At 52.8% G+C, this 27,575-nt stretch overlaps 9 protein-coding genes across 9 annotated transcripts; 4 read left to right on the forward strand and 5 right to left on the reverse strand.

Annotated features, from left to right (window-relative positions):
- Positions 1 to 880: 880 nt before the first annotated feature.
- J4E88_000097 (uncharacterized protein) lies at positions 881 to 1,906 on the forward strand (the record flags this gene model as incomplete). The annotated part of the gene is made up of 7 exons (XM_049393778.1): positions 881 to 964; positions 1,017 to 1,053; positions 1,100 to 1,153; positions 1,203 to 1,336; positions 1,389 to 1,497; positions 1,544 to 1,629; positions 1,679 to 1,906. 7 exons carry the CDS (start codon positions 881 to 883, stop codon positions 1,904 to 1,906), a joined length of 732 nt encoding a protein of 243 aa, XP_049259607.1.
- Positions 1,907 to 2,294: 388 nt separating this feature from the next.
- J4E88_000098 (uncharacterized protein) lies at positions 2,295 to 3,201 on the forward strand (the record flags this gene model as incomplete). Its single annotated transcript, XM_049393779.1, has 3 exons — positions 2,295 to 2,636; positions 2,720 to 3,006; positions 3,084 to 3,201. The coding sequence occupies 3 exons, from the start codon at positions 2,295 to 2,297 to the stop codon at positions 3,199 to 3,201; spliced, it is 747 nt and encodes a 248-aa protein (XP_049259608.1).
- An 886-nt stretch (positions 3,202 to 4,087) lies between these two features.
- Positions 4,088 to 5,927, forward strand: J4E88_000099 (uncharacterized protein; the record flags this gene model as incomplete). Its single annotated transcript, XM_049393780.1, has 2 exons — positions 4,088 to 4,753; positions 4,812 to 5,927. The coding sequence occupies 2 exons, from the start codon at positions 4,088 to 4,090 to the stop codon at positions 5,925 to 5,927; spliced, it is 1,782 nt and encodes a 593-aa protein (XP_049259609.1).
- Positions 5,928 to 8,075: 2,148 nt separating this feature from the next.
- Positions 8,076 to 9,785, reverse strand: J4E88_000100 (uncharacterized protein; the record flags this gene model as incomplete). The annotated part of the gene is made up of 1 exon (XM_049393781.1): positions 8,076 to 9,785. The coding sequence occupies one exon, from the start codon at positions 9,783 to 9,785 to the stop codon at positions 8,076 to 8,078; it is 1,710 nt and encodes a 569-aa protein (XP_049259610.1).
- A 1,057-nt stretch (positions 9,786 to 10,842) lies between these two features.
- On the reverse strand, positions 10,843 to 12,420 carry J4E88_000101 (uncharacterized protein; the record flags this gene model as incomplete). Its single annotated transcript, XM_049393782.1, has 1 exon — positions 10,843 to 12,420. One exon carries the CDS (start codon positions 12,418 to 12,420, stop codon positions 10,843 to 10,845), a length of 1,578 nt encoding a protein of 525 aa, XP_049259611.1.
- A 2,254-nt stretch (positions 12,421 to 14,674) lies between these two features.
- Positions 14,675 to 15,227, reverse strand: J4E88_000102 (uncharacterized protein; the record flags this gene model as incomplete). Its single annotated transcript, XM_049393783.1, has 2 exons — positions 14,675 to 15,156; positions 15,209 to 15,227. The coding sequence occupies 2 exons, from the start codon at positions 15,225 to 15,227 to the stop codon at positions 14,675 to 14,677; spliced, it is 501 nt and encodes a 166-aa protein (XP_049259612.1).
- A 3,014-nt stretch (positions 15,228 to 18,241) lies between these two features.
- J4E88_000103 (uncharacterized protein) lies at positions 18,242 to 19,349 on the reverse strand (the record flags this gene model as incomplete). Its single annotated transcript, XM_049393784.1, has 2 exons — positions 18,242 to 18,313; positions 18,375 to 19,349. 2 exons carry the CDS (start codon positions 19,347 to 19,349, stop codon positions 18,242 to 18,244), a joined length of 1,047 nt encoding a protein of 348 aa, XP_049259613.1.
- Positions 19,350 to 20,867: 1,518 nt separating this feature from the next.
- On the forward strand, positions 20,868 to 21,863 carry J4E88_000104 (uncharacterized protein; the record flags this gene model as incomplete). The annotated part of the gene is made up of 1 exon (XM_049393785.1): positions 20,868 to 21,863. The coding sequence occupies one exon, from the start codon at positions 20,868 to 20,870 to the stop codon at positions 21,861 to 21,863; it is 996 nt and encodes a 331-aa protein (XP_049259614.1).
- Positions 21,864 to 23,397: 1,534 nt separating this feature from the next.
- On the reverse strand, positions 23,398 to 24,924 carry J4E88_000105 (uncharacterized protein; the record flags this gene model as incomplete). The annotated part of the gene is made up of 1 exon (XM_049393786.1): positions 23,398 to 24,924. One exon carries the CDS (start codon positions 24,922 to 24,924, stop codon positions 23,398 to 23,400), a length of 1,527 nt encoding a protein of 508 aa, XP_049259615.1.
- Positions 24,925 to 27,575: the final 2,651 nt, after the last annotated feature.

Here is a 27,575-nt window from a genome sequence, read left to right on the forward strand (position 1 = left end):
TATCTGTTCTTTTCAGTTTAATCTCTGAAACGTAAGCTAGCCCCACCCCTTTCACCGCCTTCATCGCTAACATTTCCCAGGTCACTACGGTGACTTCAAGATTATTCCTATTTTTGAAACCAGTCGAAGAGGCTCTGGGCTTGCTCACCTTCTTTGGCACAGTGTCGCCAGTATTTCACTACCTCTGGCCGACGCGACTTTTTCATTGAGACTGCTGGCTTGCCAGTTGCTTGAGGAAGAAGTTTGATTGCGACTTTGAACTGGAACTTGATCGTTGATACCATCGCCATCAAATCAAGAGATTGTCGCGGAATGTTGTCAAAGTCCATGTTGATGTGATACCCACTGCGTGAACGCGACGTATGATGCATCTCTAAGTATTGCATAATCCCTTGCCTGAAATAAGGCCTTTGTAACCGTCATTTGCATCCAGATAAGCGTGAGAGCATTAGTATGTTCGTATTGTGTGCTCTGTGACGGCCATTTACATCCCGCCCTTGAAAGCAAGCTCTGACTAAAGTTATGCGATGACACGAAGCGTGTGTATGCGATGTCGTTTATAAGCGCTTTGAGTGAAGTCACGGTATGTTGCACAGCAGTGGTGGCGCACGCATGCTCACCTGCCCTTGAAAGCACCGCATTCCAACCGTAGCACAATTGTGCTCAACTCATTCAGTGTGCACTCACGCTGTCCGGTCAAGTTGCTACTCTGGAAAGAACACCTAGCCTATTTGATGCGCTTACAGCTGAGTAAAAGCAACTTTGCGTGGTGAGTAGTGAGAGACCGAAATTTCGTAGCTTGCCGTGACAAACAACGTCGGCTTAACCCACAACACGAACTTTCTTGCAACAACACCCCGATTTCGAAATACACGTCACGATGGCAGCGAATTCAGGCATGGTCAATCCGGCCATCTTTCAGGATCTTCAGGCGCGCGTAGACGAAGACACTGCGACCCGGGATGTAAGTGGCGGCCCATGGAGCTGCACGTGACAGCGTACTCACAACGCGACAGGAACTGCGCGACATCATCCAGGCGCTTGAAAAGCACAGTAAGCATATCCAATACGAGTATTGAACTATGCTGACAGCGCTTAGACCGCAATGTCTCTTTCGTGCTGTCGAGAGCCCACTCGACGCCGGTCAACGAGCGTGAGTCGCTCTTCGCCTGTCCAACGACCCGCGACTAATCAGACTGCAGTACCCGACATCCTCAAAGCTGCACAAGAGCCTATCGAAAATGTGATTGACACTGTCGGCAAGCTGTCGCAGGCTGCGTCAAAGATGCCGTATTACAAGTTCAACAACATGTGGAGCCGTCAGATGCAGGGCGCAGTAAGCTCATCAATCACACGATATCGTCATCGCAATGCTAACAACACGATAGTGCGAGAGCGCTCTGTTCTGGGGCTGGCTCGGCGGCTACAAGTACGATGGTGGCGAGGTACAGTGCGGCCGTCTCTTGACCATCGAGGAGCTCGGCGAGATCTTCAAGAGTATGTTCAGGATTATGGTGCACATGCGCATCGCTAACCATGGCAGTCCCCGTGAACCTCAAGGACCGCGATGAGTTCCACCTCTCGCTCGAAGAGTACCTCCATTCTCTCATGACGCTCGTCGAAGAACTGGTTCGTTGCCTCGCTCAGCTCCAACCCGCATCAACGCTGACAATGACAGACACGTCTCGCACGTAACGCTGTCACTCTCGGCGATTACGAGCGTCCGCTTCTCATCAACCAGTTCGTCAAGGACTTGCACGCAGGTTTCCAGATCCTCAACCTCAAGAACGACAGCTTGCGCCGCCGCAGCGACGGACTGAAGTACAGGGTTAAGGACGTGGAGGACGTAGTCTACGATCTGTCTTTGAGGAACCTGTTGCCGAAGAAGGGCGAGCAGAAGCAGTAGATGTCTGCAAGGTGATGCTGAAGGAATGCTACTACCCAGATACATGTCGCACGAGAAACATGCCACGAGACGGATGAAGAAAAGGTCAAGACAGATAAGCACTCAATGAATTTTATCAAAGTTCACATGTGTTTACCACCTCATATGAACCATGGAGGTGCTCGAGTGAGGGTCTGCTGTCTGTCCAATGAGCGAACAGCACGGACATCATCACGAAACTTTCCGATGCGCGACATCTCTCCGCAGTACCCGCGACCACAGCACACCGATAGGCCAGGCGCCACTTCCGCTCCTTCAGACGCTGCTCACATTACGTCGCCTTATCAATTGATAGCTCTATCACTTTGCCCCCAGCGCGCGCCATCTTTCCTCCACTTCATTCGTAAACATGGCCAGCACAACTGTCATCAACGCCAACGCGACGGCAAAGGTTCAACCCTCCACGGCGCCGCCAATTGAGCCATTGAAGAACGATAGTGCGCGAATTTACACGCATATACACCCGATACTCGTACTCTCGGTCTATGCCTTCAAGTTCCCTGCCCTAGTTGCGGACCCGGTGCCAACGCTCCTTTCCACTCTGGCGCCGCTCGCCGTGCTGCAAATTGCCTTTCTAGCAGTATGCCTGCCCCCGACAGGAGGCACGCCTTCTTTAAAGAACAAGAAGCCTGGTGAGAAGAAGGGGAAGGCACCGGGCAAGCTGGAGCAGGGGCTCAACTCGAAGATTGTTGTACGTCTACACTCCCACTCGTACAGCCTACATTGAGCTTTCGACAGCATATCCGAAAGAAACATTACTGACTACGGAGACAGCCGGCATTCTTATCACTCCTCCTTACCACGCTCGCCGCAACACCGCTCCTCACCGCGACCCTCGTTCTCTTCGGCGCGCCTGCCACCACGCATCACATGCACACCCTCCTCGCTGGAGCCCACATCGCGCTGCTCAGCACACTTCCCCTGGTATACGTACACGGTGTAGACGGCGAGACTTGGAGGCAGATCATCGCGCTACTTCTGCCGATGGATGAAGTTTACGGAGGACTGATTGGTACCGTGCTTGGTGCATGGCTGGGCGCTGTACCTATCCCCTTGGATTGGTGAGTACTTGACTGACTCGAGCGTCGAGAATGGAGACCACAACGTATATGCAGTGGGCATAGCTAACGAAACGCAGGGACCACGAATGGCAGAAGTGGCCCGTCACCATCGTTACCGGCGCTTACATTGGATACGCAGTTGGCAAACTGCTCGGTGGCACACTGTTGAAGGGCAAGAAGATCATGTTTGACTAGAGGATCATATGTGACTATATGATCATGCTTGACGAGCGGGTCATGGTCTTGATTGGGATCTTTCTTTTCCTGAATGGATTGCTCCGTTGCTTGTCATGAAGTGTGGACACTGGACAACGGAGAGTTGTGGGCGCGGCGCTCTTGACATTTGGAGGTATTGAGGAGCGATCGATCATAGCCCGCTACCTTTTGCGACGATATCAATACGATCAACTCGCCTACATGCTCCAAATCGAATTTGACAGGGTTACACACGTCTCTTACAAGGTACAGAATTATTCCGCAAAAGTGCAAGCTTCTATGAACCGCGCGGATACTGCAGGTACTACCAGCGTCTCGTCGCGAGGCGCCGACCTAATAGCTCTCGGAGCTCCGACCGATGCGAGCTTCCTCCACAAAAGCCAAGCTTCCACCCGGCATCCCCAAAGCGGCAACCCCGGCGCAAACACGACCCTCTCCCCAGCTTCCAGCAGCCCACTTATCTGAATGCAGTATACCCAAGCCTAGCATATCATTCTGACATCGTTTCGGGCTAATTTGAGCGCGTTTTTAGGCCTCTAGACGCGTGTTGAGTACCTGGCACCGAAAATTGAGTTGACGGGGTGCCCACGAGCGGGGTTCATGGTCATGATGTTGATCGAGGCGGGGGATGCGGGGGACTTGTTTAAAAGGCACGATGCCCGGCTGAATTGGCGGTACGCCGCGTGTCTTGATTTCTTGGATCTAATTCCGCTATTTTCGAGTTGTGTACACGTTGGCATACGTGATTGCATTGAGGTACGTTCTTCAGCAATCTCCAGCTTCACACTACGGTTGTCGAACAAATTACAGTCGCTAACAACCTTCAGACTTTTGAGTACTACAAATATTCATACGAAGCGCTACAATGTCAAGAAAGCATTTCTTCCCCAACCCTGAAGGCGTGGTCCTCCACAATCTGCGCTCATTATGCACGCGCAACTCACACATGGCGCTCGATGAGGCCAACCGCGTCGTTTACAACCTCTCACACCCTCCGAATCAGGTCACCATCGTTTCTGGCGGCGGCTCAGGACACGAGCCGGCATGGTCCGGCTTCGTCGGCGACGGCATGCTGTCAGCTGCTGTATGTGGTGACATCTTCGCTTCTCCTAGCACCAAGCAGATCATGGCTGGAATACGGAACGTGCCGAGTAATGAGGGCGTCATATTGTGTATCACGAACTACACAGGAGACATGCTGCATTTCGGTCTTGCCAGAGAAAAGGGACAAGCACTAGGATACAAAGTCGACGTTGTGTGCATGGCGGAAGACGCTGCCTTGGGCCGCGAGAAGAGCGGCAAGGTTGGAAGGAGAGGATTGGCTGGTAACCTGTTGGTCATCAAGCTTGCTGGTGCTGCATCACAGAAAGGCTGGGCTTTCGAGCGGTGTCGGAAGATTGGCGAGTTGGGTAACTCGCAGCTGGTTACTATTGGCACGAGTCTCGATCATTGCCACGTACCGGGTCGGGAGGCTTTCGAGAGTGTGCAGGACGATGCTTGTGTGGTTGGTATGGGTATTCATAACGAGCCTGTAAGTTTCATCAGCTCCAATTACGCCGTCCCAAGAACCTCAAGCTGACTTTCACCAGGGCCTAAGAACCATCTCTCCTATGCCCAGCCCCGAAGACGTCATCAAAGAGATGCTCCGCTACCTCCTCGACCCCTCCGATTCCGACCGCGCATTCGTCACCTTCAACCCTAATGACAACGTTGTCATGCTCGTCAATAACTTCGGTGGCCTATCGAACCTCGAATTCGACGCCCTGGTGAACCTCGCCTTGATAGCCCTGAAGCGCGACTGGAAGATCGTCCCAACACGCATCTACGCCGGCGTGCTGGAGACATCACTCAACGCCCAGGGCTTCAGCATCACATTAGGCAACATGAGCGGCATGGCAAAGGCCATGGACCTCAAGGACGAGGACGTCATGGAGTTGCTGGACGCACCCACAAACGCCCCAGCATGGCCAAAGAACGGCTACCAGCCCATCAACATCAACAAGGAAACCGAAGAGCTCCGCAACAAAGCCAACGCCGCCGCAGCCGACAAATCCCTCCTCCACAAGGGCCCCGCAACACCGCCCTCCCTCATCCCCGCGCTCCGTCAAGCCTGCAAAGCCGCCCTCGCAGCCGAACCCACAATCACACAATACGACCTGCAAATGGGCGACGGCGACTGCGGCGAGGCCGTAGCCGGCGTCTGCAAATCCATCCTCGCCAACATCGACGCTGTAGAAAGCAGCCCACCACCCATCCTCGCGCTCCTCGAAAGCATAGGCGAAAACGTCGAAGACGTCGGCGGCTCCCTCGGCGCCATCCTCTCCATCCTCGTCACCGCCTTCACCAACGCGCTGTCAAAAGCCACACTATCCCAAAACGCACCGCTGGATATCTCCACACTCGCGTCTTCCGCTTCTGCCGCTCTCGAGAACCTCAAGAACTACACTAGTGCACGGGAAGGCGATAGGACGGTCATGGACGTTCTGATCCCGTTCATCACTACGTTGGCTCAGAGCAAGGATCTGAGCAAGAGTGTGGATGTTGCGGAGAAGAAGGCGGATAGCACAAAGGATATGAAGGCCAAGTTTGGGCGCGCGACGTATATTAGTGAGGATGGGAGTGAGAGGAGTAAGATTCCTGATCCGGGGGCGTATGCGGCGGGGATTTGGCTGAGGGGGTTGGAGAAGGGGTTTGGGGGGTCGTAGGGTAGACTTTTGGGGGATGTGGTGTCACAGATACGTGATGCAAGGTTCGCTTAGTTGAAAGATTAATTGAGAATGTCGCATTTATCACTACTTCTGTGCCTGGTAATGTTCTGCTTCATTGATATCGTGGAATGCGACCGATGGATGTTATCGTACTTGCCACGTAAGCCGCCAACTGTTGGAGTCATTCACAGCACAGTGGCTATTCCATCTCTCATGCGGCCAGCGACCACTGCCATCATACAAGTCCTTTGGGTCCATAGACTGGCCCATATCAAAGTCGCACTTGATCACCGAGGAACCCTTTGATATGTCCTTCAATTCCTGCCACGCCAGCCCGCGTGGATCCCAGAGGTAATCCGAGTAATTGAAGCCAAAAGCATGCGTGTTACCTGCGTTTCCGTTCTTCGCTACTTTGTCGAGCGCCATCTGCCAGGCTGCTGCTTCTTGAATGACATTGGCTATCTCTTTAGTGCCTTCAGGCGACGCGTCAGAGTAAAAGGTGAGGCTTAAAGCCCCCTTAGGTATGTCAAATGCCGCATGTACTGCTTTGAACTCGGCAATCCAATCCCAAAGTGTCTTCAGTTCTGTGCGCCTGTCAGCCTTAATCTTGAGCTTTGAGCTTCCACAACACCTACTGTCTGCATGATGCGCATGCTGCCGATGCCAAGCTTTCATATGAGGTTGACGAGCTTCTTCGACAATGGTATTCATGAGATTGACGCGACGATTGATGCGAAGCTTAGGGTTCTCTCGCCACAACGGGATGAAACCTTCCGCATGGCACATCGGGAAAAATCTGGAGCGCCTCTCCTCGTCTATATCGAATCGTCGGATTTGCCTGCGGGTCTTCGGATCGAGGGCGTTCCAGAATCATATTGCCACGGCCGCTGCGGAGAAGCACGATGACGGTTTATATTCTTTCATAACAGGCCTTCCATCGATCCGGCTGAAAGCGATTTCGAAAGGGTTCGTTTTCCTCTGGAATTCCCAACAGGGCGCTTGCTGCTCCGGATCGGTCTCTGATAGCACCCAGAAATGCAGTTGGCTTATAGCTCTGAAGAGTGTTCCGGGGAGATCCAAGCGCTCTTTCATTATTTTCACGGCGCGAGAGACGAACTTCAGCTCCGTAGACCAGGCCTCTGTAGCTGTGGGAGGAGTGCAGCGCATGTATTCCCTACCTGGCCCCTCCCTATTTCTGTTTGCTATCAACGCCTGCAGCGCGTCCCTATACTGAGGGAACCCTTCCAGGATCTCATCGGCTACACTTGGGGTAATGCATCTAGAGAGCTCCACCAGAGCCTTGTGACGATCGAAGGAATGCCCTGTTGTTACTCTCCACGAGTTGTAAACTGCCTTTGCGAAGCGCTTCTCTTCGGTAGTCGTGGCGTGGATGGTGTTGTATTGGAGCGCTAACCCTTCCGTCTCTTTCGCGATCGCGTGGCATGTTAATCTCAATGACAGATTAATGGGATTTCTATCAACTGCGCGCAAGGTGTTCGTGATGGGATCGATGCGATAGCCACCACGCGTCGTGAAGTAATGCTTGTAAACCTCGTCTCGCAACTCCTGTGGTAGCCTGCCGAGGTAGCTATTGGAGAGCGAATCAGACGCTTTGACGCCGTCGTCTGCTTCAGATATCGAGATGTTTGGTGCCGTGGGCGACCTGTCCGGTTCCGACATGTTGGGTCGTGGCCCTTCCGAAAACCAATGGGCTAGGGCTGGTTCCGCGGGCGATAATCTCAGCGAAAGTGTGTATAGTCATGCGCTTCCATCGAACCTTGCGTTTGTAACGTTGCCTGTCCTTATAATCACAGTACGCGAATTCGTAGCGAGCGCAAGTATTCGATGAAGACGTGAGGCCAGTTGTGATGCACAGCATTGGAGGGGTCTCGGCAGGTGTTTACCCCAGGTAAGTGCCCGTGGCGCTTGGAACATGAACACGTGCACGGACTGATAATCGTCGATGGAGGCAGCACGAGACAGACATAGTCGTTGACGTAAGGCTCTGGAAAGTAGTTGATTCGCGCTACGTACTCCTTTGGTGACCCATCGCATTCGATGGAAGGGAGAGACATATCAACATAGTAGTAAGAAACAAGGATTGTGATCACTAAGCACGTTGACTCTCCATCATTGCGACCCGCATCACCAGATGGAGCCCTCATTCTGCACGCCATCGGAAATTAGATTCTTCATGCGCAGCGACAGCCACCCTTTCAAAGGCTCTTCGGTGTCGTGGTCGGCGCCATGGTTGTTCTTTTTGAGGAGTGCCCAATCGTCGAAAGAAGGAAAGTGTTGCCAGACAGAGGGCCATTGTAAGGCTACTGGATCGAAGACGGGAGGAAGGGGTGGTGGAACTGTGAAGTTGCATTCCACACTAACAACTTTGTCGTCGAGGATATCTTGCATGGCCTGTGGAAAGCCCTTCATGATATAACATGGGCTCTTCCTGGTCTCATACCACCGAACAGCGCTAGGCTTATGGACCCAGGTCTGTGGGTTGGCACAGTGGAGTTCGAAGGCTTTCTGGCACGCAATATCTACCTGTACAGTCTGGAATACATGGAATGTCTTGTTCGGTTGGAGAGCGCCGTCGAGGATTAGCGAGAACATGCCCACTGGCATGCCTAGCTTGATCAGGGCGAGGGCCTCCATCACCCATGCTGCAATAGCTTCAGTGACATGCTCAGCACGCAATTTCCGGAGACCCGGGTCTGGGGATTCTCGATAGGTGGAAACAACCTTGTAGAGAGGATCGGAGCGTGTTTGCAACACGTTCCCCCAAAGGTCCACAACACGCGCGATACGCAGTTGTGGATTTTCTTTACAGAACGGGATGAGACCCTCCGCATGGCACTCTGGTTGCCCGACAGAAACGTGTTTCTCATGCAGGGTGATGGCGTGCATTCGCTTGCGTACAGCGGTGGGTAGACTATCAAGGAAGTGGATAGCGATAGCAGCGGCAGAGAAGCGATACTTTAATCGGTCCCAGTAACGTCTCGGAAAGTTCGCCGATGCCGGCAGGAGTGAGTCGGGTACTGTACGGCTCATCTCTTCGACATCGTCTTGGCTAGGGAACGACCATGGGTCGACATGAGAGTCCACGATGCGGCGAACATCTGGCACCACATCAGTCCAACAGTCCTGTGTCGTTGAGAACTGATCAAAGTTTGGTAGTTGCGCCAGGTAGTCCAGTACTGAGGAGGTGAATCGACGATTCTGTGAAGCAGGTTCACCCAACGCCTTGATCCAGTCCATAGGCCACCTCGAAAGTGCCGCGATATGTTTGGGAATGATGCTCCGGTATAACGGGAAATGCTTGGCTACATGATCGTGAGCGCTATCAAGTTGGCCTCCAAATGCGGCGCTGCCGAGAACCAGGTAGTTCTTGTTTGCGTCTATGGTCCGCAGCAGTATGTCGAAATGGCCCGCTCTCTCCGAAGTAGATTCGCAATAGCTTGTAGTGAAACAGACATCGTTCAGCTTGAACGGAAGTTCGCGGGTTTCGATGGCGATCCGGCGACATACCAGGCCAAGTTGGTAGTTGACGCAATCTCCGCGCTCAGTCGTGAGAGTATTGGTGGTATAGTTGTAGTGGTAGCCACCTTCCATGGTGAAGTAGTACTCATATACTCGCTCGCGCAATTCGCGAGGCCACTTCAAGAACCCCTCCAAGTTATTCGTGGCGGGGACGGAGGGCGAGTGATCGCCCGCCGCGCTGTGGTCGGTCTCGTCGGGGGTAGCGTGAACATCAAGGGCGCTTGATATCGAGGATTGAGTGTGTGCACGTTTCGATGGCTGTTCTTCGCTGGGCGAGCCGGAGCGTGAGCGCTTTCGGGATATCGAGGGCGTCATCTTCAAGCCAGATGCTTGGATGATTGTAGGCGACGGTAGCTGCTCGTTCGTGAGGATGGGGGTGCGACGACGTGAGATAGGCGGCTATCTCAGCGCAATTGGTGGCGTGCTTTGCCGAGTAACTGTTGCTGTGTGGGTAGCAAATGTGTATGGAAAGATGGAGGCGTCACAGCGAGTCCGAGGGTGCAATGGCTGTTGGACGTGAAGCTGAGCGTACCTAGGTAGCTTCATGTCGCGTCCGCACGCGTTGAGATGTGGACGCCGCGGTGTACGCGACGCTGGCGGCCCGATGCCATCGATGGGGCAACCGGCGACCTGGAAGCTCGAGCGCGGATTATCGTTCATCTGCTCACGCGCCGGTGCTATGTGGGTGCTGTCGGCCGTTTCAGGGGATGTGATTGTGCTAGTCGCGTCGTGTACTGTAAGGGCAAGGCGGCGCGGGGAGCTGGGGGTGAGCCCTGGAGACCCGCCGCCCATACTGTAGATGCTTTCAACAACTCAACAGCATGCCTTGAACTAGCCATCTGAAGGCATCTCTTGCCCGACCTTATATCAACAAAAGCAGGCATTCGGCTTCATCATCCCAGAAAGCACCGGTCAGATGCATCCATTCCAAGAGTGCATGCCGTCAGTGGCGGGGCCCGAGAAACAAGGGCCGTTTTCCATGCCGCAGATGGCACAGCGCTCCGACGGTCTGGGATGAAAGACGACAACCCCATAGGCAGCGGTTTCATCACTACCCGATGATAAACCCCCAACAAGAGTACTCTATCAATGTCATTAACTACCTAGACTGTCGAAAAAGACCTGATTCAGCGATCAAGCTCCACGACAAGCCGCTTTCATCACTGACTCATCCGCGGACTGCGTAGACAATGTCCAAACATTAAGAGCATAAGATGCCTGTTCAAATGTATCGTTACAGCATCATCGCATCTCCTAATGAGCCCTCAAATCTTCCTTGGCGGTCTCAATCACATAATCTTTTCGCAGCCCTCTCTCGCACACTCTCATCACTTCTCTGTCTCAATTCCATATGAGTGTATCCTGCATCAGACTACGCAGTCTCATGCATATCTCCACCGTGCTCGATGTCGTCATCCTCCGGCTGAAGTAACGACTGGAGTGACGAAATTTCTACTGGTGTATGGTCGTTTGGATAGCCTGGCACATCGTCGATCAATGAATAGTCAGGTGCTGGCAGCACCTGCGTGTTTGGTACGAACGTCAGATCAATAACCGCCTGATATGACGGCCAACGACCGGAGGTGTTGATTTCGGTACGACTCGCAATCCATCTCCTCGACCATCTGTTCAATGACCAGTGTATATGCTTTCGTGACACATCCGTTTCATTGGGTAGAGCTGCGATAGGGAAATTGCAATCTACAATTGACGTTCCATCGGCGATATCCTGCATGGCTCTAGGAAATCCTGCCATGATGAAAGCCGGACTTGTTCGAATCATAGCTCGGTCAAAATTGGCTAATGTGCGCCTCTCAAGCGCGGCTTGCCAGGCTGCGTCTTTCATGGCGACGCCGAAGATTTGGGTGGCCAGTGATGGGTTCGCATCGCCGACGAATGTTGATTTGAATGCACGTTGAGGCATGCCCAGCTTCAGCAACACGACTGCTTCCATGAGCCACGGAGCAATGGTTTGGCTACTTGTCGTTGCCATTACATTCCACGACCTTGAGAACATCAATTTCCAGATATCGATGCGGCGATCAATACGTAGATCTTTGTTCTCTTGGCAGAAGGGTATAAGGCCTCGAGCGTGACATTCAGGCCATGCAATGGAGCCTTCTTCTTCCTCCAATACGATCCTTCGTATCTTCTTCCGGAGTTCCGGGCGAAGAGACTTCATGTATTGGATAGCGACGGAGGCAGCTGAGAACCGCTGCTTGCACTCTACGAATTCTTCATTCATGAGATCATATGGTCGCATCGTGTCCATGTTCCTTTGCATTTCGTCAAGCTCTATGTCTGTGGGGATGCGCCATGGCTCGAATGGCTGGCCTTGTGAAGCTTCCAAAAGGCGTTTCAAATAGATATGCCGTGCTTCCGACGGCTGTGCTACCGAGTCCAGGCAGAACCGCGGCCTGATGGTATCCATCGTCGCTGTTATGAAATCGCGGGTGATAGATGGAACTTCCTTCCAATGTTCTCGGTACCCGTCGACATCATGGGGACGCATTGTGTTTGCGTGATCAAGAAGAGGTAAGAATTGGGCATGGTTTGCTCGAACATAGACACGGGCGGCCTCGTCATAGCAATTTGACATTGCAAGCAGCCTTCGCAAAGCCCTGTCTTGCGCATTGGATAGCTCGGTGAGGAGGTGGTGCATCTGCGGCGCCTTGGTAATGGCTGAAGGTATCTGAACTGTGGCGAAGTGGAGCTCGTTGTATTTGACCACGAAATCGCGCGTTTCTACCGCGACAAGCTTGTTGACTGTGCTGAGCGCCATGGCATTCTTCTCCGAATGCGACGCGACGAACTTGTTGGTTGCGGGATTGAATGTGTAGCCATCTTCGAGCCTAAAGTAATACCCATAAATCTCTTCCCGAAGCTCTGCGGGCAAACCGACGAAACCTTGCTTCGCTTGATTTGATATGTGATTGGAAGATTGAGCCATTGCAGTCGCTGATAGATGACGAGTTGGGGAACAGGTTGCGGTGTTAGGAGTTTCTGGGGGGGGGGAGGGCGGCCGCGCTTCAAGCCCGACAAACCGCGAGGGCCCGCCGGCGTTCGGTCGCAGTCCTAGCGCGGCGCAGCGAGGCGCACCTGAAGCGGTTCTCACAATACCATGGTTACCTTCGTTCTCGATCTGGATGAGCCTCGGTGATCGTTGGAAAGCTAATGCCCGAGACATGCGCGTAACGTTCTTGTTCCCGAGAGTTGCTGGGCACGTAGGCCTCCCGGGGCCTGACCGCATGGTATCACGTGATGCCCTCTCTGACATGGCCAACGGCAGTGGGTCACCTGTCAAGGCTTCATTGCCGGCCAGAGTCTTTGTTCAAAATCCTTGGCCGACGGAGCGTTGTCGAACAACTGACAAAGCCTCAGTATAATTAGTCGCGACTACTGCTAGATGGACGAGCCGGCAAAGGCCGTGACATCTGTCACGTTAAACTCATGTACAGTGGCACCTCACCTGGGCATACAAGGAAGACATGAACAAGTCAGCAGAGTACAGTAAGACAAACATATGCAGAGTAGATGACCTAACATTAATGTAGGGTCTATGGTGTTCAATCTTTTCCAACGTTAGCGTGGAGGCAGCAGGCGCGCTACAGAAATCTCAACTTGGCTCAATAGGTGGAAATCACAAGCAAGAATTGGACTAGAAACAACAGCGTAAGATTTCAAACGATCACCAGCACATTGGACTATATCCCTCCAGAAAGTAGCTACCAGCGGCATCATTGTCCAACACCCTGCTCTGATCTCTTCTGCTTAGCACGTTGCCGCCTTCTCCGTTGACTAGCTGCTTTCCCTGTCCCGACGGGTACATCGTCATCCAAGAGGGCTCTGCACGGGATTCCACCCTGCATGCACCATCCTTTCAGCGCTGTGTTGCCACGTCTGTAGAACTCCGGATCCCACGCACGAAGAGCCTGTATCGCGTCTGCAACCACGTCGCGGTGATGAGTATGCTTACCCGCACCTCTCTGTGGAATTTCCATATGATATTGCTCTTCACCATTGTGTTTGTACGAGCAACTCCTGCCCCGATCGCAAATGATCTCTTGTGCGCAGATCGCATCTATAGGAGGCAGTACGATGTGGGGTGAGTCTGGCTTCGGGACGGGACGAACGTATTTGCCTTCTCCGTGATATACAGCGAGGAGGGCATCTGCGTCGCCATCCTGATCTTGGCAGGTTCGTTCAAGGATGGCGCCATTTAGTTCCAATCTAGCTATTATATTGGGATTCGTGTCTTTGGCGAAGACCATCGCGCGAAGCACTCGAGTGATGTAATAGGCATCTCCAGGATTCAGACCGCGGTCCGCCATGAATTTCTCGAGCCATTCCAAATCGACTTCCATGAACTCCTCGAACTTAAGGCGCTCATCGGGATGGGAAGGGTGTCGGTAAGCGTTATTCAGTAGTTCGATATGTTTCGCGAACAGCTCGATGGAAAGATCGTCCGGGTCAGCACAATGTCTCCACCGGCTTCCATTCGGCGTCGAGGTGAATGCACCCATGTTGCTAGAAACAACGCGATAGAACGTTCCGATGACGCTAATGATGATCTTGAAAAGAGTTAGCATGCGCGCCTAGCCGTTAGTCTTGTGGTAAGGGTTACGTACAGAGGAGACCAATTATGTCCTCAATGGCGGCGCTGTATATAGATGCATACAGATAAGTCGTAACGACGATCAAAAGACAAGTGTATGTTGAAGATGCAGGAAACTACGGCAATCGTTTCGTTATATCCCCTCACGATAAACACTATGAGCCCCCTGGAACTCAGTAGGGAAGAGCCCTGTCAGATAGGTAGCGGGGGCAGCATGTGCTCGCGTATTCGTCGCATCCGTCATCCATGGTTCGTTCGACGGCCAGGGCTTACTAGCGCTCAACATCCGTCAACTCCGGCTCCAACGTTTCGAATAGAATTTGGCAACATGGGCCGGTCCGAATGAGACGCGCTACATGCCGAAGAAAGCAAACTTATTCGGTCAAACTCCCACGGCGATCTGCGGGGTCGTTTTGATCATCTCATTGATGAGTTCTGGGGATGACCTCGGGAAGTAAGGCCGCGATGTGACTTCAACAAAACGAGGTAGCAACAGATAACATTCCAAGGGCAGTGATAGCGAGACGCCAACATTACAGGAGTTTTCGAGAGAAAAAAGACAAGAACGAAGAACACTTAGCCATGCGCTTCAGTCCAGAATTATCGGATCGCTGAATGACTCTCCCGCTGTTTGTACCCTCCACAACTTCTCCCATCGACTGTTACATGTCTTCCGCCGACGGAAGAACTCGGTATACTTTTGCCGAGACCAATCGTTCTGCAGAATAGAGTCCCGTAGCTCACTATCCATTCCGAAACGGAAGTTGCTGCACGATAGAGATGCGGGATCTTCCATCCGGTGTAGCTTATCGTGGAGCAGGCCAGATGGATCCCATGAGAACAGTTTCAGAAAGCCCGACTCGAGCGCGTCGCCTGAGGATCCTATCTTCTGCAACGAGAGGCCAATCGCAACTTGCCATGCCGCACCTTCTTGTGCCAGATCAAACATCTCTTTCGCGATATCAGGCATGCCGTCGCAATCGAACTCCAGTTTGAAGACTTTTCTACCACCACCCACACTAGCAATGACTTGCTCGGCTTCGTTCATCCAGCGAAACATTGTTTCGGATACTGCAAGTGAATTAGTACGATTTTCGCAATGGAGCTCATCATGGCAACTTACAAATGTCATTCAAGTCCATTACTCCGTTACCACTTTCCTTACATACCGATGCCCAAACATTGCGCCACAAGCTGACGTGGCGGTGAACTTTGAGGTTCGGATTGATCGCCAAAAAGTTTACAAACGGCTCCGTATGACATTCTGGATATGCTGCCGACGGCCGATCTTCATGCAAATGTACTTGACGAATTTGCGTGAAGACAGGGAGCTGCATGTAGCGTGCCAGGAAGACGATCATGACTGCGGCTGCTGAAAAGCTATGAATCGTGTATCCCGCTGCTCCCAATAAAGTCCTCAGCCGAGGCAATGTGATTGGGTCGAGTATGCTGCCGGGTTCGTTCGTCATGCGCCAATAGTCCAGGCTTGACGGGCCATTCAGCATTGCCTTGGTTCTCAGCTTGAACAAGTCCTCCCCCACTTTCGCTAGAAAGCCAGGTTGTCTCTGTATGAGGTCCAACGCGTATTGAAGGAATTTCCGTTCCGTAGATGGACCGTCGGTGGTACTCATTATCGATCCCGAGGCAAAACAATACGTACCGCGGTTCAGATTTTCGAGAACACTGCCATACCCCGGAAACTTTTCGAGGATGTCGCGACGTACGTCCTCGGTAATGAGTGAGCTAGCAGCGCGTAAGGTTTCACAGTCCAGCAGATGATTGAGTCTGACAGCTTGACTCCAACGCGCGGCCGACGCGCTGAACTCCGATTCTGGCGAGGTAGTGGTAGCGTGAACATCGTTCATCTTGAAGGCCACACCCATAGTCTCTGCACGAAGCGCCAGACAGACTGACCCTAGTGAAAGATCTATGGGCTTGCCATTAGCCGCCCTTAACTTAATGGTAGATGGGTTAACAACATAACCGCCAGGAACCGTATAGTAATAGCCATAAATCTCGTCTCTCAGCTCTTGTGGTAGTTTTCCGAGAGGAGTTTTCGCCCAGGGAACAGGTGACCTTGCGCGTAATTTGATGAAATCTGACTTCCAACTCTGGTAGGTTGGAAGCGCTCGCTGTACCATAATGGTTTTCGGGATAGTTGTCGCAGGGCTAGGGTTGGAAGGAATGTGAGCCGCCGGTGTGACCTGCAAACACAATGTCGAGATGACGGCCAGGTTTTGACACGCGCCTTTCCCTCCTTCGTTGCCTCCAGCAACCATCTACGGAGACACGATAGCACATGTCACGCACACGCGCCGGCGAGGAGGCTGGCAACTGCTCGTGCTAGCAAGGTTGTAGTTGCGTGTTTGTACCGAGAAGGAGCTAGACAAGGGAGTTGCGGGAATGTGGAAACACATTAGATAGATTCAAATCCAAATGCTGACCGTAGGTAAGGTTAGCATTTGACCGCGCCGGCACGCGTTGGCGAGCCAACAGCGCGGCTCACGCGATGGCGAAAGTTTGGCAGTATGGCGCATTAGAGCTGGTGTGAACGATGAAGCTCGTGCCAGCGTTCATCTACCACCGCGCTGGTAAGCATTTGAGCCGATGCGACGTGTGGTTGCAGCGCACTGCGCTGCAGCGCTGCCTGTGTAGTCGGGGTGTATGTATTGCGCTCCCTGAGACCCTGGGTGCCCAGGTGGGGTTCGCGACGTGGGCGAGGCTGGCACGTGGCTGGGGCCGGCTTCTTCGCGCCCGTGGCAGTGCGTGCACACAACCTCGGGACGCGCAGATGTCGAACGACTGACAGCCCAACACGCGCACTATGGTAGCAGACTAATGATCGACTTGGTTACCAGATGAAGCTTCTCCATAGATAGGTGGTACGCGGCTTGGGAAACTTGCCTTCCTAGGGACATGCCGGAGCTTACCATCTCATTGTCAGAAGTTGACGTCGTCGCAAACACTACCTAGGTAGCCGTGGATGTGTCGGACGAGTGGCGTGTGAGAGCGCGACAGTGTAAACACATCGTCACAGCGTGTTGGCGAAGGGTGCATCTCAACATAGCGACGAATGCTACTTTGCAAGCTGACCTCGGAAGCAGAAGGATGCTTGCTGTCAAAGTATTGCGGGGCACATGGCTGACTCTAGCGTCCCAACTGCAGGGAGGGACTTTCGGCATTGCACGACCTTGATTGAATCGTCAGAGTTCGAAATGGCATGTATTACTACGGAATCTACAATATGATGATCGAAATAATTGATGAACAAATGACGGCTGACCGCGGATGCGTACCTAGGTAGGCAACATATCCTCCAGAACACAAAACAAGACCTCAACCCATGTGCCGCGACAATGCTATACCGAAGCAAACCATTCAGTAGCGTGAAAATAAGCGAGGAGTACCAGCAGCCACGTGGCGCGGGTGACACACGCTCGACCATGCCAACCTCAATCTTAGGGTTGCACCACAGCTTGGGAGCCTTCCCTTCGTCGTCTTTCGTCTCGCTCTCGCCTCACCCGAGATATTGGCCTTGCAGTGCGGTTGGGGAATGCTCTTGCAGCGACGTTCTGAAGCAATACCTGCGTCTCAACCTCATTGTGGGCTCCGATTCGTACACGCTCCCTGGCTGCTGCACTGGGGTGGTAGTTACGGCGACCTTGATCGGGGCGGGTTTCCCACAGCTTCTTTTTCGCATTGTATGACACTCGGAACCGCAAATGCTCTTCACGTCGTAAGTCGAGCCAGGAGGGAAGAGGCGTTTCGGTACTAAGGATCACATCCTGATGGTCGTTTCTCCACTTTTCTACCCATCCAAGCCTCGATAGCTGTGCGTTAGTTTGCCTGACCACGGTCCAATCAGGCATCGATCCTGTATCAAAGGTGCACTTCACGATCGAAGTCCCGTTAATGATGTCCTGTAGTGCTTGCGGGTACCCATGCATCACATAACATGTAGGCCAACGCTCGTCGACCAGTAGCCCACCATCTGGTACCGCGGTGCGGTTGAAGTCCTCATATGCCAACTGCCAGGCGGCATCCATCAATGTAATCTTGAAAAGCTCGGCTGTTGGTCCTGGGATTGGGTCGCCATCGAGAAATAGTTCCAAACAACCTCCCGGCATCCCCAGATCCGCTAGTGCGTTCGCTTCCATTAACCACTGGGCGAAACATTTGTGACTAATGAGTCCGGCGTGCAGACGTTCGCTTGCTGGGGATCCATGGTCTGAGTGATCAGGGGTCATGAGGTTTATGAGAGGAAATTCATCTGAGCAACTTGCAAGAACAGCGTTTCCCCAAAGATTGACACGACGCTTGATTCGGATTTGGGGGTTCTCCTGGCAGATTGGTATAAAGCCGCGACCATGAGACTCAGGCCACGCCACAGAGATCTGATCTTCATTCAGCACAACGCTCCTGATCTTGACTCTTGATGTTTCCTCCAGAGATTGTATAAACTGGATCGCAAGAGATGCGGCTGAACTTCGGTGTTTTTCTCCGTTCCAAAACTTTATCCGATCAAAGTCGTCCGAATCCGGATGCACTGGCGCCCTAGCCGACAGCGCTTCCGCTGATGGGATCTGGTGCGTGCGGAATGCCAAGTTCTCGACTTCGTCCTTAGTGGGAACACGCCAGGCTTCGAAATGCGCGTTCGCGACCGTGAAATGTTCCATGGAAGGGCCTAGGTCTCGGGCTGGAAGCTTGGGGAACTTCTCATGTCCTACTACAGAGTGCAGGGTCTCTTGAACGAACGCTCGGGCAATCGACGGAGTCTCCTTCCAGCATTTGTTGTCTGCTGAAAGATCATCATAGTTCCCGTCTCGGGCGTGGTTGACGATAGGTAAGAAGCGAGGGTAGTGCTTCTCAACGTGAGCGTAAGCTTGGCAAGCAACCCAGTTCGATTTCGCGATCAGTCGTAGCAAGAGTCTTGACTGAGTCGTAGAGATATACTTAAGGAGATAATCGAACATTCCAAGCGTGTCGCTAGTCTCGAGGGCGAATGACGTAGCGAAGTGAAGCGTGTTGCGCTCCAGAGCGAGGCCCTGGGTTTCTTGATTGATCTGCTTGTTCGCCAATGTGAGAGCTAGAGAGTTCTTCAGCTTGCACGTAGGATGGAGCTTTTTCGTCTTAGAGTTGAACGTATAACCATCTTCCAGCGTGAAGTAGTATCCGTAGATCTCGTCACGAATTTCTCGCGGCAGAACGCGAAATCCAGGCTTGGACGAGTCGCCGTTATCTCCGGACACCGGGGGTATCTCCATGGCCATCGCAAATGATCGAGCTAGCGTGCGAGCCTCGGTAAAATGTACAAGTTGAGAAGGCTACCGAAAGATGTAGTGAAGTGATGCAGACGTGCAGATATCAAGAAGAGGGCATGCAGACCGATGCTTCCTGTGTATCATAACAATATATCATGGCCATCATGTAGCTCAGACATAATTGCACCCGCCAGTTGCTGGGGGAACTGGCAATGTTTCCCGGAACCATATCGGGGTCAAGTGTTGAACGGCGCGGATTTGGCGTTTTGCAAGGACGGTGGCAGGGCTGATGGATGAAACGCGAGTTCACGCTAACGCCCACGCTCATTCAGCTACACTCAAAACCCGCAAGGTGATCGCGGGTTCGTAGCTACAGAGCAATAACGTATGAGAAGCGTGTGCAGATGTTTCTGTATATCCTGTGACCGTTACCGCATACGTCGATGCGCTTTCTTCGAGGTGAGCAACGCCGCGCACCCAGAAGTGCCCCTTGGCAGTCCCACAACGACGCTATCATTGGAGACACGGCCTTTTAGATGTTGTATAAAGCCGGTGTATTCGAGCGAGGCCGTGTTTATCGAAAGTTGCAGTTCATGGTGGTATCCCTGTCCCTGTCTTGAACGGACCGTATCGAAGAGCAACATCCAAGGTAGGGCATGATGCGCACACAACAGACGGCTTGGTGACAAGCGAGGCGGTGTCTGGAAACGATGTATCTGTCAATCTTCGAAGCAGGCAACTTCCCTGATGAACCGAATGTCGACAGGCGGCTGCTGGCGGAGAAGTTGTAGAGCCACGTTTGCGAATCGCACTTGGGCATGCCTAAGGGGTTGCATCCGCGCTATCCGAATGCGTCCACATTAGCGAGAACTTTCCAATCCTTACATGTACTCCCCGACGAACGACAACAACAAACCCAACGGACGCGGAGATGACCAGACGTAAGCCGCCGCGCCTCCAATGCCGCGAAGTTTAGAAGTAGCCCGGTGCGTGCGAGAGTCGTTCGAGGGCTGTACCTGACTAGTGGCGACCCCTCCAGTGCTCTCCGCCGGGTGAGCCCCATCAAGCCAATACCGGAGTTCTCACCCGCGCGAAGTTGAGATCAGCGCTTGCTCTTTGTGGCCTCATCGTAGCGGTGTTATGAGGCATCAAACCACTAGATCAACATCTTCGGCCGACAAATTACCATAGTTGCTGGGGAAACTTACAGATCAGGGAGCAGGAAGAGGGGAATATACGTTTTGAGATCACATCTTGCGTCCATATGTATGTAGCAACACTTCAGCCCGCTTCATAGTTTTTCTGGACGTTTTCGCATCATCCGTTCGTTCACATCCTTTTCACACCGTTCCCTGTTCCCGTGCTGCTGCTTATACATATCCATTTGTATACGAGTCAAGTTGGTCGCGTCTTCACATTCAATACGTACCAGTAAGCTGCGATATATCCACAGAAGCAATGACATGCTAACTCTCTTCAGGGTATTCTCCTTCGGGGCGGACACAACAGTTCATCAGCAACATGGGTGCATACTTCTCGAAGGCCGATGGTACTGCGTTCGGTATTCGTGAACCGGACGAGCAAGCGCTGAAGATGTATATGGTATCGACTATCACCCTCTTAAAAGATTACCGCCACCCGTCTCATCCCATAGCATGTCTTCTGTTCAGGAATACCATGGAACGGCGGCTGGGAGTAATTGAGAAGGTCATGAAGGCTCGCGACGCTGATCCACGAGATATTTTCGCCGTAACCCGGACGCTACGTGCACAGATCTTCGCCCTAGATGTCTCGACTGCTATCGTGAATGAACTTGAGCCGAATGGAGGGATACGCGGACTTGAACACAGCCCTGTCAATTCCCAGGAAGAGCATCCTTCGTTCTACACCGCTTCAGGAGTGGAAATTCCACTTCCGGGCTTCGCCGCGATATACGCGCAACAGCACGAATACGACCCCAACGTTCATGGCCAAGACGACAACTACACGCCGGGGGCTGTGGTGATGCTATCTTACGCTAGCGACGACGATGCGTATCATGAGGATATCCAAGCTCTTCATGCGTGGGATCCCACCTTCTATGACCGAGGCGTCGAGGCAACTCCAAAGCAGCGGGCCGACGCGTGGATCGAGTTCAAGAATGATGTCAAGGCCGAGTGGGAAGCCATGAACCCAGGCGGGGATTGGAAAGAAGACCATGACGAGGCCGAAGAAGAAGCCGAAGAAGAGGCTCGCGCAGATCAGACCAAAGGGTCACCTGGAGTAGTGATCGAGGAAATCACGGAAGAAGATTCTGATGACGAGCGCTGTGATGGTGATCGCACTATCCATGAAAGTATCCAATTTGTCCACCGACTACTCGAAGAAGGGCTCCAGAAGAGGGTACCTGACGCCGATCGCGACGTGACGGCAGTTATGCTCCAGGCGTATCTCGAAGGAGAGGGTCGCGCTCAGCTATTCTCATTAGCTTTATCAGCTTACAAGTTGTTTGAAGCCCGCGACTCTTTGTTGATGTAGCTAGTTTTCTCATAATACAATCCGCTATTTTGTTCTCAGCCTTCGATGCCAGGGTAATCAGCAATTCGCGTGACGCTCCTGAATAATGGATAACATGTGTTGACCATGCCGCCTTTGCCGGGGTCTGTATTGACTTCGCAGTCGACCTATGTAGAGATCGTTGCTTTGATCGCCAACAAAAGTATTTGCTCAATACATCGGAGCCGACTTTTGGTGAAAACTGAAATTGCACCTAGCAATGCTGCCGTCTTGGACGATGTGGCCGATAAAAACAGCTTCAACTCAGGCCGATATAGTGATAGGAGATCTTGGAGTAAGTGCTAAAGCTCTGCGCCAGACAGCCCATAGGCGATGTCGGACCCGATTTCGCATGATGTGTCGGCGATCACCAAGGAAACACTCTCGACACAGCCAGGGCCTATGGCGGGCTTGGAGCTTGGGAGAGGAAACTCAATTCCGCACCCAGCATGTCCAAAGCCAGCTGTATTTGACCTCTCCAATCGAAGGCGCGCTGCGAGTAACAGCATCTTCTCGGTCGACAGCTGTCGCTCCTGCGCTTGCGTGCGCAGCGACCGAACACCAGATGCCAGCCCATCGCATTGTACCAAGCCTCCAGCTTTATCCCAGCTAGTATATGTATGACTGTATGTCTGCGTTCGGGCGTGCTACGGAGGTGGGGTATTCGCGGGGGCTGCGGCCTCGTATTGCAAGCGATAGCGGTGGGTATGAATCTCGAAGAAGCGCAAAGCCATGGACAAGGCGGGACGTGGGTGGGCTCGTGGCTGAACGTGAAGACGGGTTCTGAAGCGGCATTGGAAGGCAACTGTTTTGCCGTATTAGCTCAATGCTACTGGGTGCTCATCTTGATGCCCGAGTATGGCGCGTCGCAGCCCTGGGCTGGCACGTCGCACGCATAGCAGTGCGATATCAAATGTAACGGTGATACCTTGCGTGTGTTGACTGTCCCGGTTACAATGTCGTGTCCTGATCGTAGTACGATACCTGAAGGATGCAGGGGAGTGTCAGCGCAAAGCTCAGCGTTGGTGAGCGGGCGGAAGGTCGACAAAGACCGCCGAAGATCTCCCGAGTGCCAGAAACTCAGCCTTGCCCATGACTTTCAGTTGCCATGCGACTTACGCCAGCTGCGTAGCAAGACGAGGCCGGGAAAACTAGCGAGCTGAGGCGGTTTTGCGCGATTGTTGTGGTCGGATACGTGGAACCCGCGGCGGCGGCATTGGAGAGGCTCTGCGGGTGAACGTGCAGCGTGCAGCCTCAAGGGTAGCCGACCTCCTCGTGCGCACGTCTGGGAGCGGGGATATCAGGCGATGTGAACGACATAGGTTCTTGATGAGGTGAAGCTTCGATAGATCAGTGGAGAAACAGTGCATGCATGTCTATTAATTGGCATTGTTGGTGACTAGTCTGCCGTCATGTAGGGCTTGCTTGACGGATGATGGCGCGGTGAGGCCGCTTCTAAGTCTGGAGATACGCCCAGTCGTCGATGCAAGCACGAAACAAAAGCGCAAGCATACGATCACTCCGTTCCTTCCTCCTCCAACATATCCTCCATCCGGAGCTCAATCCAGCTCGGTAGTGGGTCACTAGTGTGTATGTTGCCGTGAAGCTGGACAGTCGACGACCAGTTCTCTAGCCATTCTCTCTGGGTCCATGATCGGCCCTCCGCAATGATTTTGTCCACATCAAGTCCAAGCCCGGTGTCGATGTCGCACTTGACGACTGACCTACCCGCACTAATAGCCTTCAAGGCATCGGGAAACCCTCTCATGATGTATGCCTTGTGGTCTCGACCTTGCAACCACGTGAGTGGGACTGGCCACACGGTCGAATCGTGAATAGAGAGGTCATAGGCAGTCTGCCATGCGGCGTTATGCTGTAGGATGTTGAAGACCCGTGTTGACTGCTCAGGTGTGGGCTCGCCGTCGATGACAAAAGTGAAGCAACCCGATGGCATCCCAAGAGATTCGAGAGCCAGCGCCTCCATTATCCAGTCAGCCACGCCGCTATAGCCAAAACTTCCTCGACTAAGTATTTGTGGAGGGACGCAGTCGTATCTGGATCGCCGTTGGGCTGCGGGTGGATTGGTCATAATCGCGTAGAGCGAGGCGGCGGCTGCAGGTAGCATGGCTTTCCAAAGGGAAACTCTACGCTCTATGCGCAACTTAGAATTCTCTTGACAGAATGGTATCAAGCCTTGCACATGGCACTCAGGCCACGCAACCGCGACGTGATCTTCGTGCAAGACCAAATTGCGCAACTCGAGTCGTGTCTTGCAGGTCAGAGATCCAAGGAAGGCGATGGACGTGGTGGCCGCGGATAGCCTGTACTTCTCCTTCTCCCAGTACTGCCAGTTTTTGAACCGGGTGGCTACAATAGGATGTGGCGATACTATTTCGCGCATCGCCGCAAGTTCCTCCTCACTGGGCAGGCTCCAAGGCACATGATGGTGCGCTACCACAGGGAAGGGATCAGGGCGGGGATTATCATCTCTCCCGTGCCAATTCGAAGCTCGAGTGACGGTCTCGTTAAAATCCGGTTGCGCAGCCATGACGTGGAGTGTCGATTCTACGAAGTGTCGCGACTGTGACGGAGTCTCCTTCCACACATAACTGTCGCTATTCGTGACACTACCGGCTTCCAACGCGTCCAGGACAGGTAGGAAATGAGGATGGTGCTCCTCGACGTATGTGCGTACTTTGGCGTCGAATAAGCGAGATCGCTGAGCATCGATGAGGAAGTATCGTCCTTTCAAGTCATTAATTATAGTCACAAGGGTGTTGAAGTTGCCGGCTCTCTGGTTAAGGTCCCTGTCGTACACAGTTGAGAAGTTGACTGCGTTTAGCTTGAATGCAAGCCCTCGAGTCTCAACTGCTACCTGGCGGTTCGTCAGCCTGACGTTGAGATCGATGCCGTCACCTGCGGCTGTGACTAATTTGTTTGCTGCATGGTCGTAATGATAACCGCCTTCGATGGTGAAGTACTCTGCGTAAATCTGGTCGCGCAACTCTCGGGGGAGCCTGCAAAAGCCCTTCAATGCTACCATGGTGTAGGTGATAGCGGCAGCGGTGGTCGCATTCGAAGCCGTAGTAATCGTAGCTATAGTTGTGGTTGTGATCGCGGTCGTAGTGCAGAGTCGTCTTCGACTTAAGGCTGAGCGTGCGCGTGTCGAGCTTCGGTCGTAGAGGTGGAAGAGAAGAAGGGAACGAGAAACTGTGGAAGGAAGGGTTGTAAAGAGGATTTCCAGTAGCAGGCAGCAGCCGCGTCACGAGAAAGCGGGCAGCGGGGCGCTTTCGTAATGTTTTAAGGTTCCAAGGTTCGCCCTGGGCCGAGTGCTTGGGTCAGTGGGGTCAACGCCTTCATCTCAGGCCGCTGCAACCCCGTTCAGGCTCTCGGTCTCGGCGATGCGGCTGTATCCTGGTAGCTGAGATGAATATGATGTTGCTTGCGATACTGAGTCTGGGTGTAGGAAGTGCACCCACTCTGCGCATGTCGCCTTCGGAGGTCGGGCTCAATTCAGGCTCACTCCGTATTCAGGGCCGTCATCGACTAGAATCCTTTACCAGAAACAGACTGAGGGGTCGTGCCCAAACTGATGTTTGGATGCGTCCCAGATGACTCGTGACAACGGAATAGCGAGGGACGAACGTTTTGTTAGGATTTTTTATTGCTTTGTTGAATGTGCTGGTGCAGAAATGCGGGCACAACGCGGTTGAGTAACACAGTATTTAATCGCAATGCAGGTGTATTTCCTAAACACCTTGTTTCACAGTATGCAGCAGTATCTAGAAAGATCGTTAGTCGTTGGACGTGATCGAAGTTGGGGCGGGAGTCAGAGAACTCACATATTCTTTCAAAGGTTCAGGAAATGAAACCAAGCCATGAAGTCTGTACTCGAATTAATAACCTTTGTCTTCAACAGTTGTATCGGAGTTCTTACTCGACGCTCTCAAACCTCATGCAAAAGCATGAAGGCAAGGAGCCAGGATTCAGCCCAGATCCCACAGAGAAAGGGAGCATGCGAGTATCCTGAACAGCAATCAGCGCTTGTTGTGTTTATGTGTTAGAACGGGGCGCTTACCTACGCGCTCTGTATGCCTCCAGGAAGGCATTCAGGAGTCGCATATACATCCTAGCTCAGAGTCAGTATTATGCGCGCAGGCCGTCTGCACTAAGCTTCTTACTCATTGCTTACCGGAAGCCCCATGCAAAAGCATGGGGTAGAGGGGGCTACAACCGTGGAGGAACGGCCACAAACGTCCAAGGACTTGAACCTGTCCTACTTTAGCGATTGATATGGCGATCAGGTGTGTCGAGGCTTTACTCACGCATTTGAAGCTGTTTCCAAAACGAGGCTGTGAGGCAGCAAGGCGGTAAGGCGTAGCAGTCTTTGGGATGAATTAGCGCTCTGCTTATTGATCGATCGAGTTAGATGCCTTACTCATGACCCTGAATCCTGTGCGCAGCGACCCTGAATTCATTGCGCAACGGCTATCCCAACGGAAGGGTCTTGTACTGTGGAACTGTCAGAAACAGCAGAGAATGATGAGGGAGGGAACAGAATTTACCGTGTAATCGCACTGGACCCTTTAGCAGTCGCAGAAAAGCGAAAACCTCTGCTCTGAACGTGTCAACAAAGCCTCAACCCAATGTTTCATGGTTCACACAAACCTCTCGTCTTCCTCTCTCCTCTCATCTTCCTCATCCTCATCCTCTACATCTTCTACACCTTCCAAATCTTCCTTTACATCCATCTTTCCAACCACAACACACTACAACATGTCGGACACTATGATCATTAGTACAGATGAGTCTTGGTGTCAAGCTACCATGTGCAACATACACTTCACGACTCCCTACATCCCTGAGATGCGTAGGTGCTACGTGCCGCCTGTGGTGCCGGCCACGGTGGCTTGCAAATACAGAAGCGGCTAGATGCTGTTAGAGAAGTAGTGACATCATACGACAACACCTACTAAGTTCGACCTCACGGAGTACATCTCGGTGGACTGGCAGCACGAGATGATCATGGACGAGACCGCCGCACACACTGGGCTGGTCCATGGATTCAACGTTCTCGATGCCGTACGACGCTGCGCATCTGATGCTACATTCGGGATCCCTTTGAAGGATTAGTTTGATCGCTTTAAGTGCACATGGAGACCTACATGTGGCTACCTTGGGATCCATCGCTATGATGGTGAGTGGCGGTTCCCCGGAGTATGTGGACTTCGCTGGTCTGCAGTATTCCCGTCTAGTTGAAGAGACGCACAATTAGTATTGATGTGGGTGCCAGTGTAGTTGGGCCCGCTTACTGGCTGGACCTTGTTGAGGCTTCACGCCATGGCTTGCTCTCTCCAGTCCAAACTGACTTCGTGGAGAACGTCATACGATCGGGCCTAGGTTGCCAGTGTCAGCGCACAATCGACAAAAGGCTTTGTGAAAGGAATTGCAGTCGGTGGTGCGGATCATCACGAACTAAGCTCGGAGAAGGGGCGAGTGAATAGTGCAACGTACAAACACGAGGCCTGGATGCTGCAGGTCCTCACCATGGTGGAGGATCTCCTCGACGCAAAGGCGCTTCGAACTGCCTCCACGGCTACACCCGCAGCTTCCGTATAGGCTCTGAACAACGCATTAGCGGCGCTCATCGGAGTGGGGACGGTATCTCGCAACTCACGGCGATTGACGACGACG

Source organism: Alternaria novae-zelandiae, assembly GCF_023758075.1.
Source record: "Alternaria novae-zelandiae strain BMP 2774 chromosome Unknown scaffold_1, whole genome shotgun sequence".
NCBI classification, from domain to species: domain Eukaryota; kingdom Fungi; phylum Ascomycota; class Dothideomycetes; order Pleosporales; family Pleosporaceae; genus Alternaria; species Alternaria novae-zelandiae.